A 17,016-nucleotide genomic window follows, 5' to 3' on the forward strand; every position below is an offset into this window, starting at 1 on the left:
AAAGAAAATTAATTGGCGGAATTGCAAAGATGCAAAGAGAGGGAGAGAAACAGATCCCTTTTTAATGCATTATCGAAGGAGACATTTAGGGAAAGGGATTAGCAGCTGTTGGTTTAACCCTATCAGAACATTCTTTTCGATTTAGGTCACAGTTGCTGTTTCTAGAGGAGCTAAGCTCTTGCTAACAGCTATTTTTATCTGTTTTAGAAAACTTAGAGCCTGGTATGTGAAATCAGCCACACTTGGTTCATAACCAGCTCATTTTATTTGGTCTGCAGACCATAAACATCAAATGCTTTGCAGGACTTTTAAATCCCTTCTTTAGAATATTGTATTGGTTTTATAGCAAGATGGCATCGATCAACTTCCAGAAAACCTGCAGTACTACATGCCTACATCTGTCACATACTAGAAATTTGAGCAGGGATACACTGTCTAATAACTGACTCACTGAATGTCTCACCAAGCTTCTCCATAAGTTAACTGAGTGGCTGGAGGTCCGACACTGACATCACTTCTATTTGCACAGCTGTGGTGGGTTATCAAGACAACCACAGCAAAAAGGCAAAGTTCAAGGCATGCACAAAAATGGCACCTTTCAAAATGAGTGCGCAAGAAAATATACAAGCAATCGGAAATGGTGAAAGAGAAAATTCTAAAGGTTCAAAATCAATGTTTCATGTACTATTAAACACTGCCAGGACTGGTACAAGACATTTTGACACCTGAGGCGAACAACATTTGAAATTCAGCAGGCGGTTGCACCTGGCTATCGGACACTTGCGACCAAGTGAATATGCCCGTGTGTCAGGCTGGTGCCTGATGTCTCCATCATCTGGAGGTGCATGCCTGGGGATTCTTGGATCTTGCCCGTTTTCACAAACTAGCAACGTATCAGAATTCTATCTGCGATATTTCATCTGCACAATCAGAACCAATTTCAGGAACCAAGAGGTGGTATTGGGGGGAAAGACTTCCGAGGTGTCTGGCTCCAAAATGGCAACTAGACATTCCGTTTTGGCAACTGTAATCTTGGTTGAAGGAGGAATTGGGTGCCTAGCTTATACGGTATACAGTGGTATTTTGGTTCTCAAACACCGGAAACCTGGAAGTAAGTGTTCCGGTTTTCAAACGATTTTCGGAAGCCAAACATCCGATGCGCCTGTTGGCTATTGTTTCCGGGGCGCCTGCACTAAACAGAAGCTGTGCCTTGGTTTGCGAACCAAGGTACCACTGTATCTGAGTTTCTAACACTGAACCTTGGAAAGAGTCCACATTCCATGTACTAATGTGGCTACGTAAACAAGCTGGGGCTGGATCTGAAGAGATTACCGTTCTGTACGTTCCACAAACACTGGAAAACACCCCACATTAACCTCTTCCTGCCAGGCTTGGAATGAGCAATAAATCGCTAATACAGAGCTGTGCTCTCACAGGTCTAACACATAGAGGTCACATGCAAAGGAAACATGGATGTTTCATCTGTCACATGATGAAGGGCCGGAAGAGGACATTCCGGCTGTGCTGTTCAAATGCACGCCGGGTGTGTTTCAAGTGTCATTTACTCTGAGGCACACACCTCAAAATCCCATTTCTATAAACACTAAGCACTCCGTGATGTGGCAACCAAGGGCTACAGGTTCCCAATCCAGGAGGAGGGCGCACACTGAAGCAACAACAGGGCATTGCACTGCAATGTGATGGATGGCGCATGCATGCACACAAGGAAACGGCGCGCATTAAGAGTACAGACCATGATCCAAAGAGAAGCACATGTGTGCATGCAAATAATAATAATATAATAATAGTTTTATTATTTATACCCCGCCCATCTGGCTGGATTTCTGCAGCCACTCTGGGCAGCTCCCAACAGAATATTAAAAACAGGATAAAACATCTAACTTTAAAAACTATCCTAAACAGGGCTTCCTTCAGACGTCTTCTAAAAGTCAGATAGTTGTTTATTTCCTTGACATCTGATGGGAGGGCGTTCCACAGGGCGGGCCCACTACCGAGAAGGCCCTCTGCCTGGTTCCCTGCAACCTCACTCCTCGCAGGGAGGGAACCCCCAGAAGGCCCTCGGAGCTGGACCTCAGTGTCCAGGCAGAACAATGGGGGTGGAGACGCTTCTTCAAGTATACTAGGCCAAGGCCGTTTAGGGCTTTAAAGGTCAGCACCAACACTTTGAATTGTGCTCAGAAATGTACTGGGAGTGTTACTGTTCTTGCACTAGCATGGCAGCAGCTAGTTTTTCCTTATGGGAGGCAGCCCTTAATGTCCCTTCGGATGCTACACCAGAATGTTCCTCCTGATGTTTAGGAGAAGCTCTTAAGGAGGAGTGGAGGGCATCGAAGAAAGTTGAGGAGCACCTGTTCACGCATGGGGCTGTGCCCAAGACTCTTCAGCTTCATCCCACTTTGGCCTGTATCAGTTCACCAAAACCCAGAGCAGGGCTGCTTTAAGGCCAATACAGATCCCTAGTCCTGGGCCATTTGGTCATGTGATGTATGTTACCAGAACAAAGGCCGGATTTGTCCTCATCTACTGGAAAAGGGAGCCTTCCTTTCTCTTTCTTCCAAAGAGGAAGGGGAGGGGGGGCGACAGAGAAAACGAGGAAGCAAAACCTAAGCAAACCTTCTACGTGGTACTTCTCTCACAGAGCAAAAGTCAAGGATGTTTTCCTCAATGTCCAAAGAGGGTGTAAAACACCACTCAAACGGCAAGGGCCCTTGAGCAGAGGTAGCCAAACTGCAGGTGATATTGGACTATGACTCCCATCACCCCCAACCATTGACCACGCTGGCTGGGGCTGATGGGAATTGTAGCACAAAACAACCGGAGAGGCGAGCACCGTGTTTGGTTACTTCTGCTCCAGACAAAGACACTGTTTTCGGAGAATGAGGCTTGCAGCTCCACAGTTTAGATTCTGTTTTGGGGCTTCGGTCAGGAAGAACCATTTCAACCCAAGAGTGATAGTTCCAGAACCTGACCCCTAATAAGCGAGCTGGAGCTGCACAGGAGTGCATGTTCACACCCTGCTTTTTAATCCCCAGTTGGCTCCTCAAATTATGACCCACAAAAATACACAATACTGAATTTGTGTCACGCTTCACAGCAGAGAGAAATTTCAAGGGCAGGGCTGGGTTTGGCCTCTTCTAGAGGGAAGATTACTAGAAACAGATCTATAAAAACATTGCAAAATGCCATAGGAGGTTACTGCCACTTGCCTCCACCTAATAATTATAATAATTTTATTATTTATACCCTGCCCATCTGGCTGGCAATAAACCCACTACCTCTCAAACTAGGTTCCCAGAGTCACCCTGTACCCCTACTCATTTTGGACCAACATATATACTAATATAGACACAATTATTTGAGAGCCACTTCTTATGTAGCCAAAATGCGGGTGGGGGGGGGCACTTCAAGGTTTACAGAAGTACAGTGGTACCTTGGTTCTCAAATGACTTGGTTCCCAAAAACCAAAAATCCCAAAGTAAGTGTTCCGGTTTTTGAACGTTTTTCGGAAGCCGAACACCCGATGCAGCTGTCAGCTATTGTTTCCAGGGCGCCTGCACCAATCAGAAGCTGTGCCTTGGCATTCAAACATTTCAGAAGTCAAACGGATGGGGGGGGGGCTTTTGTTTTTGCTATTTATGTTGCGTTTTTTGTTTTTGAGGCTTTTTCGGTTAATTTGTTTTTTTTGTGACCGTAGGGAACCCAGTTCAGCTACTGACTGATTGATTGATTGTGTGACTGCGGAAATGGATAAAAGCCCCCCCATCCAAACAATGACTATCATCAGTGCAGGTAAGAAATAATAATAATAGTTTTAATTATCATCATCTACAATACTGTCTTATTTATTTTATAGTACAGTACATTGACTATTGTTTTCATCTTATGGCTCAATGGTCTCATTAGATAGTAAAATTCATGTTAAATTGCTGTTTTAGGGGTTGTTTTTAAAGGGTCTGGAACAGACTAATCCGTTTTGCATTACATTGTATGGGAAAGCACGCCTTGGTTTTGGAATGCTTTGGTTTTGTAACGGACTTCCGGAACAGATTAAGTTTGAGAACCAAGGTTCCACTGTATTAAAAAGTCTTGTGAAAAAGTCGACAGGGGTGTGTGACAGAAAACATCCCACTGTCTGTGCTGAATAGACATGGGATAGTAATTGTTGCTGGGGTGGGAGAAGGAAAATGGAACGGCATGGCTGGAAACCCGAACAGGAGCAATTCCACACTGCAACTTTTTGTTGCAGACTCCACTCGCCAACACACACACACACACCACCTCTCCAAATGCCTTTGGGAAACCCAACGTCCCATACCAATAGGCATGTCAACTAAAAGCTGTAACCCCTGCAGCAAAACAAAACAAAATTCTCTAGACTTGCATCAGACCCCTGGAGGACCGAAATAATAAAGCACAGAGGGAGCAGCTTCAAAGAACTCAAGTGTGGCAGTTCAGCTTGCTTTGTAGGGTTATAAAAAAGAAAACATAAAAGCCATGATTCTAGCCCTCATTGTTTCAGGAGCTTGGAAACATTTGGACAATGAAAGCTTGGGTGGGTGGGAAGTGTTTGCAGAGACCAGGACGTTGTGTTTATGAATTTGGTCTGTCCCGGGGCTTATGCTTTTAAAAGGAAGTGCCAAACAGTCAACTCATACGAAAAGGGCATCCTTGAGCTTTGAAGGGGGTGGACTGTCCTGCCTGGGAACTGGCACACCAGAAAGCTATGCAGCAGGACAGGTTGGAGTGGTTTTGTTTAGAATCTTCTAAAAGATGCCCTGAAGTTTTAACGTTTCCGAATGCAAAGACTGGGAACACACAAGAACATTGTACGGCCTACCCCACAGCCCTACCCCAACTGAAGGCAAGATGAAACTGTGATAAAATGTTCACCTACACACCGTTTCACTCCTACGGGGGGAAATCGTTGCAAAAACTTTCTGGAGATGCACAATTTATAATGTTTTAATGCAACACTCCCTCCCCCCTTTAAAAATATTGCATGCAACGTGCTAGCCAATAACTACTGAAGAGCCTGCCCACAGGGGTGGGGGAACTTTGTGGCTCCCCAAAGCTTCTCAGACTCCAATTCCCATCAGCTCCAGTTGCCATGGCCAATGGTAAAGGATGATGGGAACTGTAGTTGAGAAAAACAAAAATCTGGAGAGCCCCCGATTTCTCCTCCTGTGTTTGAGGGAGAGGTTGGGCACAAGACACAGACCAGTGTCTAGATAATAAAAGGATCTCTACTGTACATTATTAGGGTTGCCATATTTCAAAAAGTGGAAATCCAGATACAATTGTTGAGCTTTTTTTTGGGGGGGGGAGGTTTTGACCTATTAAGGAAATTTGCCAAGAAATCTACATTTACGACATTTTGCCGGCAACCCAAGTTGCCATACACCTGGGTTTTCCCGGACATTTTTCCTGATTTTTGGACATTTCACTCAGATGCTGTTTCCAAAGGATGAATCACAGGTGCTTCTGGGAAATTCTGGATGTTGGGTAGCCCTAGTTACATTATCCTATTAGAGGGTTCGTTTACCTGCTGAATTGCTTAGGTGGAGCTGACTTGGAAGGAAGACAAGAAGCACCTGGAAGACTTGATTTGGTAGGGCAACCAAAGGCCAGCTGGCCAGCCAGCATTGCTTACACATATACACACAGACAAGAGTCCAAGCCAGCCAGGAACCTGCTATGAGTGGAACACTAAACCTTCCAATAAGCATGCCTATCAGCATCGACCTCTGGCATGAGATTTCTGAACTTCTTTCAGAACCACTAGAGATTATCTTGGCATGCAAAATTTTTTTTTTATTGCTCTGCATATTTGTATGCAGTAAGATGCTCCCTGACGCAAGAACAAGCAAGTAATCAGAAGCTTAAAGTTCAGGTTTGGAGTTCCACGCTGTCTCTGCTGAAGCAAGGAGTTTGGCTCAGGAGATTTGGCCTGTTGTGGATGGGTGGAGGGAGCAGTGAATATAAAAAAAGGACAACTGTTCAGAATCTGAGTGTGGGAGGGAAAAACAGGTCTTAGCAACCAACTGCCTCTCCCGGATTCTCAAGTGATACCCAAATACCTGTGCCCTCCCTCAAATGGAGACTATTGCTTCAGTTGGTATTTGCACAAAGCTAAACGCAGAACTGGGACGCGGGTGGCGCTGTGGTCTAAACCACTGAGCCTAAGGCTTGCCGAATCGGAAGGTCGGTGGTTCAAATCCCCACGACGGGGTGAGCTCCTGTTGCTCGGTCCCAGCTCCTGCCCACCTAGCAGTTTGAAAGCACATCAAAGTGCAAGTAGATAAATAGGTACTGCTGTGGTGGGAAGGTAAACGGCGTTTCCGTGCGCTGCTCTGGTTTCGCCAGAAGCGACTTAGTCATCATGCTGGCCACATGACCAGGAAAAACTGTCTGCGGACAAACGTCGGCTCCCTCGGCCAGTAAAGCGAGATGAGCGCCGCAACCCCAGAGTTGTTCGTGACTGAACTGTCGGGGTCCTTTACCTTTACCTTTTTTTAATGCAGAATTACTCTTCCAGATGCTTGAAAGCTGGAAGGAAAGGGGGGAAATGTGAATGCTTTATAATCGGAGGTATTTGGGAAGACCATGCTGATCTCAAAAGTTCTTTTGTCTCTGCAAAATGCACCTTGATCATCAGGAAAAAGGTCTGTCTTCATAGAAGCACTAAAAGGCAAAATGCACATGCATGACTCCAGCTCAGCACCCCACTTGCTTTCCAAGACTATCAGGCATTTTCTAAACCAGCTTCTACAGCAACAGAGTCTAGTTAGAAGCTTGCTTTCAACAAGAGAGAGATTAAAATTAAGAGCAGATATGGTTTACGATGCCGATCTCTGCAATCCAGAAACAAATTGTCGCCATTAACAAACATGGTGCCATTGTGGCATTGTAGATTGCACACAGCCCTGTTTGAGACTGAGGCATCCAATGACATTACATTTCAAACCAAGAAAGCAGCAGGTTATCGGCTTCTCTCAATAAGTAGAGCAGAACGCACACCGGTGACTCAAGCAAGGGTAGAGGATATGAGTGCTTGGGCAAAGAGGCATCGTGAAGAATTCAACACTAGGAAGAAAAGCGATCAAGGCTGTTCTTGATAGGAATAACAAAAGAATAACACTTTGGGCTTTTGAAGCTCTGGATGAATATGGTATTTAACAGGAAGTGTGTTTTCCTGTTATCGGTTCCATTTCCCCACAAAGACTGCCAAGTTGGGGAATGAAGTGCATAGCCCGCCCATTTGCCCGTCCTTCAAGTCGGCTGCCACATCCAACTATTCCGGCAGAAGGACTCCATGTGCAGCATTTATTTGGGAGCGGCGGCGGTGGCCAGAGCATTTGCCAAGTCAGCTTTTCTGCAAGCCACAAACTGCTTTTACTCTCAAAAGGCCCGTTGCAAAGTGCAAAACCAACTATGCTGGGGATCTCAACACAGACAGCTACAAGGCAGGCCATGCCTATAGCACAGACCATTTTAATAATATCAATGAGCCCAGGTGCCCAGCATTGATGACTGCAAATGCTGATCTATTTTGGCTGGGGGAGAAATGTGCTTTGCAGCAACAAGCCCACAAAGGTTAACCTCAGAGCGCAGCAAGGCCTAGAGCAGGGGTCGGCAATTTTTTTCCCGCCGCGATCCAGTCCACTGTCCCTCAGACCTTGTGGCGGGCCAGAGAAGCGGCCCCGGGGTGAGGGTGGGAAGCTGGAAGAAGAGGCGAGGGGGGCAAGTAGTTCTCCTCCCCACCCCCAGCCCCCAGCCCCAGCCACTGTGCTTACCTTCCCTGGGGCTGCCGCCGCCACCGCTTCTCTTGAGTGGACAGAGCGAGCTCGTCCGCTCCGCTCTCTGGCCCACAGAAGCACCAGGGCGGTGGCAGCAGAGGGAAGATGAGCGGCGCAAAAGGGCTGGCTCCGGGGAGGGGCTGCTTAAAATGGCACTCAGCCAGCTCAGCCCAGCCCCCTTCCTCCTCTAGGCAGGGCGGGGAGAAGCCAGGAGGAGGGGGGGAAGGAGGAGGTGCTACCGTGGTGTGTGTGAGGGAGAGGCGGGGGAAATGGCACAGCCCGAACGAACAGAATCCCCACGCCAATCCACGGACAGTCTGCGGGCCGGATCCTGAAGGCAATTGGGCCTGATCCAGCCAGCGGGTCTTAGTTTCTTAAACCAAAGCATTCTTAAACCAAGGTGTGCTTTCCCATAGCAGCAGGGGACTCAATTTACAAATGGAACACACTCAACAGGAAGTGAAACATGTTCTTATTCCAAGGCAAAGTTCACAAACCAGAACACCGACTTCTGGGTTTGCAGCGTTCTTAATCCAAGTTGTTCACAAACTAAGCTGTTCTTTAAACAAGGTACTGCTATACTGAAAGACATCCCAGTGGTACATTAGCTTGAGCCCTCTAGAGAATGGATCGTTTCTTAGAGCTCTGCTGGGTAAGCAACAGATTGAAAATTGGAAGAATGGAGCCTATGAAACAGGATTATAGCAGCTATAAAATGCTTGGAACACCCTTGAACTGACTGTCCTAACCCAGAGGTTTCTGGGTTTTGCTTGTTAAAAGGCTTACTGGAATCTGCTGTCAAAATCCATCATTTAAAATCAATGTTGGAGGCTGCCTTGCACAAACACCAAATTCCACGGTCCATTAAAAAAATTACTCTTCGCTGTTCTTACAAAAGGTTCCATCTGCTTCTGAAACTGGAAGCTGCTATTGAAAAGATTAATCAGGCCTGTAGGAAAAAAGCCGCGCACACTTCTTGCTCATCAAAAGGTTGGGGGAAGGTTTCACAATGTTATGTCTCCCCTATTTTTTGTTAACCTAGGGAGAGCAGAGCAGAGAAAAGATAACATTCAACTAACTTTTACTTGGAGTAGACCCATGACAATTAAGGTACCTAACATTGTGATGTACATCAATTTAAACGGGTCTACTCTATGAGTAGAAATTAGAGGAAGTTCCCACCAATAGTACATAAAGTATTCTTTCGGTAGTACAGTCGTACCTTGGAAGCTGAACAGAATCCGTTCCGGAAGTCTGTTCGACTTCCGAAATGTTCGACTTCCAAAGTGCGGCTTCTGATTGGCTGCAGGAAGCTCCTGCAGCCAATAGGAAGCCGTGGAAGCCCCATCGGACGGTCAGCTTCTAAAAGAACATTAAAAAACCCGGAACACACACTTCCAGTTTTCGATCGTTCGGGAGCCAAAATGTTTGACTCCCAAGGCGTTCGGGAGCCAAGGTACAACTATACTTTTATGAACCGAGTTTACATTTTACATCACTTTTCCTGCCAACATGGCCCTCTAGAGAGATACACTCGTCTTACGCAACTCCCCAGCATTATCCCTGCTAAGCAGATTACTGAAGCCGTTACAGAACTCCAAATCCCTGCTAACGCTCCGGAGTCCGCAGATGGGACTTCGGACTAACCTTTAGCACACAAAGCCACGTTGGGAAGGCTGAACTCGCTGCACCAGAGAGAGAGAGGGATGCCAGGAATCTCTCGGCTTGCCAACCTCCTCATATCACGGATAAGCTGCATGCGGAGCTGTCTCTGGGCAGAGACAGGGCCACAAATAGAGATGCAACTCTTGCTGATGCTGCCATCCAGGGAAAAAACAACATCCCACCCAGCACTCTGAAACTGAGCTGCTTGTGCATCAGGTGCCAAAATGGAACCCTTAGCAAGCATTCAAGAAGCTTCACCTCAGAAGTCCCTGTGTGACACAGCAGTCTCCACTTAAATCTGGGGAAGGGCGGGGGACAAAGAGAGAGAAGGGCCATTACCTTAAAGACCATTGTAAACAGTTAAAATCATTAGTAGGATTTGAATAACACTTGTAGTTTAACGGTGAATGTTGGATATAATGGAGGTGTAAAATATTTGGATTACAGTGGTACCTCGGTCCTCAAACAAAATCCGTTCCGGAAGCCCGCTTGGCTTCCGAAATGTTTGAAAACTGAGGTGCGGATTCCCATTGGTTGCAAGAGCTTCTTGCACTCAGCAGAAGCCGCGTTGGACATTCGGGTACGGAAAAACGTTTGAAAACAGAAGCATTTACTTTTCGGTGTTCTGGAACCGAGGTTCCACTACATTATAAAAGATGCAGGAGGAAAGGGTTAATAATAGGACCCACAAAGGAGAGGAGGGAAGTCCAGGGGATTCTTTGGAATCTTGTCTTTATGTTGTGTATTTGTGATTGTAAAAAATTTAATTTGAAAGCTGTTGTAGGAATTCTAAGGTCTTATATATGTTATAAATTCATATTGGGGGGGGGTTGCAGGACACCATTATTAATGAACAGAGAGGGGTGACAGAATTTGACAGCTGCAATACCCAGAATCCTGTTCAATGCCATCTTCCCTGTCTCCCCACCCCTCCCGCTAGGACGGGACCCTGCCTGAAGGAAGGCTTAAGGATCTGCATATGCACAACAGTTAGCATAAACTCACACATTTCCCCTCTCCACCTCCCCTCCGCCCAGAACAAAACAATGTTTCCAGAAGAAGGGGGGGGGGAAACCGCCCAAATCCAAAGTGACACTTTTCTACTCAAGTTAATAATACAGCCTATTATATGTTCTCTTACCATGAAATCTCTATCCGCTGCCTCTGTATTAGAATTGCTGTTTTATATCTTAGAACTGTATATGTCAGGACTGCTACCTCTTAATTAGAAATCCCTGTATTAGGTATGTTTTCCAGGTATATTTTCTGTATGAACCCTGTATGATCCCAACCCACCTGAACCTTGCCCTACTACCACCCTATACCCATTCAAGGACACATGGACAATAGAGGGATTAGCTGGAACAACTTTATTCAAATAAATTGCCATCCTCAACGTAGCCCACCCTTCCATGGCCTGGAGGAAAACACCTGCCGGGTGGACTTCCACCCCACGGAAATTGCCAGGAACTGCCCCACCTCTGCACCCATCTCGACTGATTGCCCCTCCTGCCAAACAAAGGGAAATGCCATCAACGACAGGGGAAGAGCGATTGACATCTCCCCATCTGAAAGGAAAAGTCATCTCCGCACCCAGCTAATCCGATCCCCCACCCGTCGCCCTTGTCTCCCCCTCCCTCCCAGTCCAGAGATTTCCATGCAGGGACAGGAGGGTATATAAGGGGACTTTACCATTTCCCGGGGCTCCTTCCTTCTTTCCAGAGGCAGGGACCCTACAGCTGTAGCTTTGCATTCTGCAATAAAGGGATCAGTTTGTTTTTCCTGACAGCATCGTGTGGTCTCTGTCATTTTCCCGGCGGAGCTGAACTTAGTGCAAATTTTGGAGCTTCTGACCCACGTCTGTCCTTCTTAAAAGGCAACGCATTTTGGGGTACATTTTTTCATAACATATATATATAAAATAAATGTTCATAAATGTACAAGGCAAACCCATACATAAGTATATAAACCACGTGTCTGAAATAATACAGGAGAGCAATCCTGAAGCCATTTTGACTCTCCCAAATTGACCTCAAATATTTCTCTGCAAGGAGGAAGGAAATGGGAAAAGCTTTCCAATTGTCTTTGGACTGTAGGGGCTTACACCTCCCTGCAAATACTGTCTGGCAAGTATCTGTTGAGCTGAGCACACTATCAATATGGGTAAGAGATTCAGGAACTAAGTATTTACCATCTACCATTCATGGCCATGCTACCCAGAAAAGGCAATCAAGATGAGGCATTATCAGATATCTTGGCAGACGGGAGAGAAGCAACACACTCAAATTTCTGCTGGGGACCACCTCTTTCTGTGATGTATGTATGATTTTTTTTGGGGGGGGGGTCTTGAGCTACAGGGTGGGCAATGTCAAAAGTCTATATAAGAGCTTGCACACCAATGTTCTGGGTTCCTCCTCCCTCCTGTGGGTGAGCACCCTGTTGCAACAGTTTAATAAAGATCAGGCTTACTAGCTGCTTTGCTTCTCAATATTCTCTGGTTTGTTATTTTCTCCTACCGATAGGGAACCTACATAAGGACTCTAGACGGGTACCCCATAAGGGAAAAGGAGCAGTTTTTTCTTATAGCAAAAGCCAAATAAATATATTTTTAATGAGGGAGGGAGGGAGGGAGGGAGAGTGTGTGTGTGTGTGTCCAGGAGAATATCTCATGGAGGTCTAACACAGGCTACTCCCCACCCCATAGCTTTAGGGAAGGTTCTCCTGGAAAAGATTTGGGAAAGGGAAAATCCACAAGTTGAAGGAGTTGGTGCAAGTCTCCTATGAGGAAGGCTTGCAAGACTGGCAGCTTCCAAGTAAAGGGGGGGAAAGGCATCGTAAGAGGTGTGCAAGATTAGATATAGAATGGGGAAAGTGAGCAGAGAGGTGCTTTTCTCCCTTTCTCAGGGCATCCAATGCTGCTGAACGCTGGTAGATTAAGGACAGACCAAAGGAACTACTCTTCACAGTGCATAGGTAAACAATGGGATTTGTTTCTACAAAATGTAGTGATGGGCACCAACTTTAAAAATGAACTGGATGAATTCAAATGGAGAATAATGCTCTCAGGGGCTATAAGGTGGCTAGCTTCCCCCTCCACTGTTGGAGGCATTACAGGCAGCCCTGTTTAGGAAAGTTTTTAATGTTTGATGTTTTATTCTGTTTAATATTCTGTTGGGAGCTGCCCAGATGGGCAGGGTATAAATATATTATTATTATTATTTCTGTTGCCGGGGATCACAAATGGGGACAGCACTCGAGTCCTGCTTCTGGGCTTCCCGTAGGCAACTGGTTAATCACTCGTAGAGTCATAGAATTGTAGAGCTGGAAGGGACCCCTAGGGTCATCTAGCCCAACCCTCTGTAATCTCAGCTAAAACATCCAACCTCTGCTTTAAAATCTCCAAGGAAGGAGAGCCTGCAACCTCCCAAGGGAGACCATTCCAATGTCAAATCAGCTGGGACTAGATGGGCCTTTGGCCGGATCCAAAACGGCTCCTCTTGTATTAAGGCAACCAGACTTAGGCGAAGCTTAGTTGTCTCCACCAAGGATAAATGTGGGAGATTCCACGGAATACTTTTTGCTGTATGCAAGTTTCCCAATATTGCGATGGACTTTGTCCTTTGACTATCTGACAAAATCCCACCTGTCTTCCAGGAATAAAGATCCACATATGTGGATTTTGGCAAACCCCAAAAGGACAAGTGTTGTTGTTGTTGTTGTTAAAAAAATACCGGTACAAACAAAAAACTCACACCTTTAATCAGAAGTATCTCTCATCCCACCCCCCAAAAATGGAAAAACTAGACTAAATCCCCATTACATTTTGTTGTGGCATCAGCTTTCATATCCCCACGAAATAGTGTTTGAAATTCACCAGGTGCATTTTGCACCTGCATTTCGACCACTCGCAACCAAGTGTAAGTGCCCTGGCACCAGGATGGTGCCTGAGTCTCCAACATCTGGAGGTGCATGCCTGGGGATCCTTGGATCTTGACCATTTTCACGCACAAGCAGAATTCTATCCGTTATATTTTATCTGCACAATCAGAATGAATTTCAGAATTGAGAAATACGACTTCTGAGCTGTCTGGCCCAAAAATGGCAACTAGGCATTCTGTTTTGAAGACTGTAGCCCTGGTTTAAGGAGTCATTTGGCACCTAGCTTCTATATACAGATATCTAAGTATCTAACACTGCCACAAAACTAATGTTTCAGATAACAAAAACCTGCCAATATAAGGGAACTTTATAATGTGCCACAGTGGGGGTTTTTTACAGCTGTATCTTGCCCTTCCTTCTAGACACAGAGAGAGCAGTGTGCATGGCGTTCCCAAATGGTCTTTCATTCAGGTCCTGATCTTCTGAACTTCAGAAATACACCAAGACAACAAACGCTCATTCGAATGTACAGCTCATAGAAAAGGGAAAGCTCCCGAAAGCAAGTGTCAGTATGTCTGTGAACAGTTATGAACACCTTTGAGGCTTGTTTGGCTAAGCAACGTTTGCCTCCCAAACATACACCTTAACAGCAAAATAGGGACATGTATGCCAGTCCTTCACAGACACAGATAGCCATCTGCATGCATTTCTTAAAGGTTGGCATCCTGGCCAGGTCACACGCTAGAGTTTCTCCCACACACCTTTAAATTGGCATCTAAATTGGGATATTATGTAAGGACAGTTTCTCCTCTCTCTCTCTCCCAAACCTGTTTTTTAAAAGTACAGTGAGAAGTACCCAGGCTGCGATCTGGAAATGCCAACTTTATTTGCACAAAGGCCAAGCGACCAGCTCACCGAAAGAAAACATAGGCAAGATGTTTGCTGTCACATACTCTATTATGAAGCAAGCCACGGTTATTCCAATTTCCAGAAATGCTTGAAGGTGGGACTAAGGTGCCTCAAGGTTACCCAGTCAGAGAAGATGCTGTTTGAAAATGGAGGCACAAGCACTTAATATAATTTTGAGGCCTCTAGCCCAGAAATAGAGAAACAGCAGCATTTCATTTTATGGAACTACAGCTCCCATCGTCCTTTGACCTTTGGATATGCTGGCTATAGGGCTGATTGGAATGGGAATCCAGCAAAATCTGAAAGATCATAGTTTCCTTATTCCTGCACTAGACCACCTGCTGTATCACCAAGGGCAAATCAAGTGCGTGCACACATAAATCCTCCAGAAATTAACACAAACATGCAACCTTCTGCTTTCATGAACCAGCTTGGAATAAGTATTTGAACATTACAGATGGTCTGGCCTGCCAGGTCCTGACTCAGCCAGTCCATGACACCACATTTCTCTTGGTCAGGACAAAACACAGCCATGAATGCTTCTTATTTCAGCTGTCTAGGCACACACATACACCCTAGACCACAGAACTCACCAGTGCCAAACATGCTGTTGGAGAATGCAAAACAAAAGCAGTCAGCAGCTAGACTCTAGGCTTCTCAAAGCAGAGGCCAGCTTGCTTTTGCTCACCAGAAAAGTACAATGTACACCAATGGTTCTGGAGAAATACTATTGGGCACTTGGGCAAGAAGAATGGGGCTCCAATATCCACTCGGTTGTGAAGCTCACTGGGCTGCCTTGGTCAGCTCAGGTCAGTATTTAATTATATTAGCCATTGTTATATTTATATCCCACCTTTCCTCCGAGCAGCAAAAGGTGGTATACACACATCCCCCCCCTCTCCTTTTTATCCTCACAACAACCCTGTGAGGTAGGTTAGGCTGAGAGGTAGTGACTGGGCCAAGATCACCAAGTGGGCTTCAGCAGACTCAATCAGTAGAGCATGGGCAAAATATTTTTGCATTGTAAGGGGTTGGCCTAGTCACCCTTGCAGTCCCTTTCAACTCCACAATTCTATGATTCTATATACTGTACAGCAGTTGTCCCACGAACTCCTGTTATGAGGGCAGCTCTATAAATGGGAGGGGGCACACACACAAATAAGTCACTCAAATAAAAGGAACAGCTTTGTGCAACAACATTAATTTAGTCTTTTAATTACAGATTATGTAGTTGCGAAGTTAAGAACTCCACGAAGTCCTCGGAGAAACAGAGATTAAAAACAAACAGGGGGAAAAGACGATCCCGGTTGTCTCAGCTGCCCTAAAAAAGTTGACTCACTGCTTATTCTCACTAAGTGAGCAAAACTCTGCAAGTGACATACTCGACCTCAATTTCTCAACCCGCCTTCTCAACTACCGGAACCAGGTTATGACAGCACAATCCCTGGGTGGGAGAGATGTTTCACCGCAGAGGAGGCCTGACGGGACTTGTTGCTCTCTCTCCTACCTGAAAATCGTGGGCTTTTCCGCTTCGCCTTTCACAGCCTGTGTGTCAAGCAGCCTACGGTACCATCCCAACCGGCTCTACACGGGAAGTAAGCGCTGCTGACCCCCCCCCCCCAGGTCTAGGGTTCCCGTATTTCAAAGACTGAAAACCGGTAGACAGAAAAGTTCTTGAGCTATTTACTTACGCCAAAGTTGTTGGCGTCTTCTAGCTATTTTAAGCGGAAATCGGCATTGCCGACGTCGGTCGCCACGCATCCAGATTTCCCCGGACATTCGGCCGTGCCGTTATGTGTCCGGAAAATGCCGGGCGCGCGGCCACCCGAGAACGGTTGGTCGGGGGTGCAGGCTGGCAAGTCGCTTCTTCTTCGGTGACCCAAAGCCAACTCCCCACCCCCCACCCCGCCTTAGCCGTCCCGGGAACATCCCCGCACCGCCGGCCGTCTACTCACGAGGCACTCCCGGACCCGCTCGTGGAAGAGCTGCTCCCGCGTCGACAGCACATCGCCTTCCCCGGAGTCCATGCTCTGGTCAGCATGGCTGAAGGCGAGAAGGGCTGGCGCGGGAGCCGGGGGAAGCAGCGCGCGGGAATCCCAGAGGCGGCCCAGGGCGGGAGCCACAATGGAGAAGGGAGAGCTCCGTCCGCTTTCCTCCTGCGGCTTCGCAGGCGCCTCTTTTTGGGGGGTCCGTTTCGACGTCACAATGGCGCGGCGACGTCACACGGTATCCTCGGCCGCAGCCCACGGAGCTCCGCGTTCCATTCTTAAAGAGACACGGCCCCCGCCAGCCAACTACGCCACTCTTGGAGCAAAAGAAAGAGGTAGCCTGACGACGCCAGCTCCCCTGCGACGGAAACCCGCCGATTGGCTGGAGAAGGGCTCGTTTTCATTGGCTCCCTTCGAAGACCGCGGCTCAACCTGGTAGGCTGAGCGGAGCGTCCATTATTCCGCAGGTAGCCGTGCCCACCCCCGCCTGTGTCCATAAGGCAATTTATAGGTCGGTATCTCTTCCTTTCTCTGCCCGGGTGTGGCGCCCTTGTTGCTGCTGGTAGCCCTGCGGAGACAGGAGAGCTCTTTTGAAGTTCGAGAGAAAGTTAGAAGATCATAGACCCTGAGGATCATCTGTGGGAAATAATTGTATACAGCTGAAAACGCTGGCAGCATTAAGATAAATTCAACAGCGTAAACAAGTTTTGATGGATGCAATAGCGGAATACTGAATGGTATGTTTTTTGTAAAATATG

The 17,016-nt window shown here is 46.7% G+C and overlaps 1 protein-coding gene across 1 annotated transcript in view; it reads right to left on the bottom strand.

Moving 5' to 3' along the window:
- The window catches only part of LMBR1L (limb development membrane protein 1 like), a 47,871-nt gene extending 31,241 nt beyond the window's left edge, over nt 1-16,630 (bottom strand). The window contains exon 1 of the mRNA XM_035103905.2: nt 16,226-16,630. Coding sequence (XP_034959796.1) covers nt 16,226-16,297 — 72 coding nt within the window. The 5' untranslated portion in view covers nt 16,298-16,630. The remainder of the gene's footprint in view (nt 1-16,225) is intronic.
- Nucleotides 16,631-17,016: the final 386 nt, after the last annotated feature.

Source organism: Zootoca vivipara, chromosome 2 (genome assembly GCF_963506605.1).
Source record: "Zootoca vivipara chromosome 2, rZooViv1.1, whole genome shotgun sequence".
NCBI lineage: Eukaryota > Metazoa > Chordata > Lepidosauria > Squamata > Lacertidae > Zootoca > Zootoca vivipara.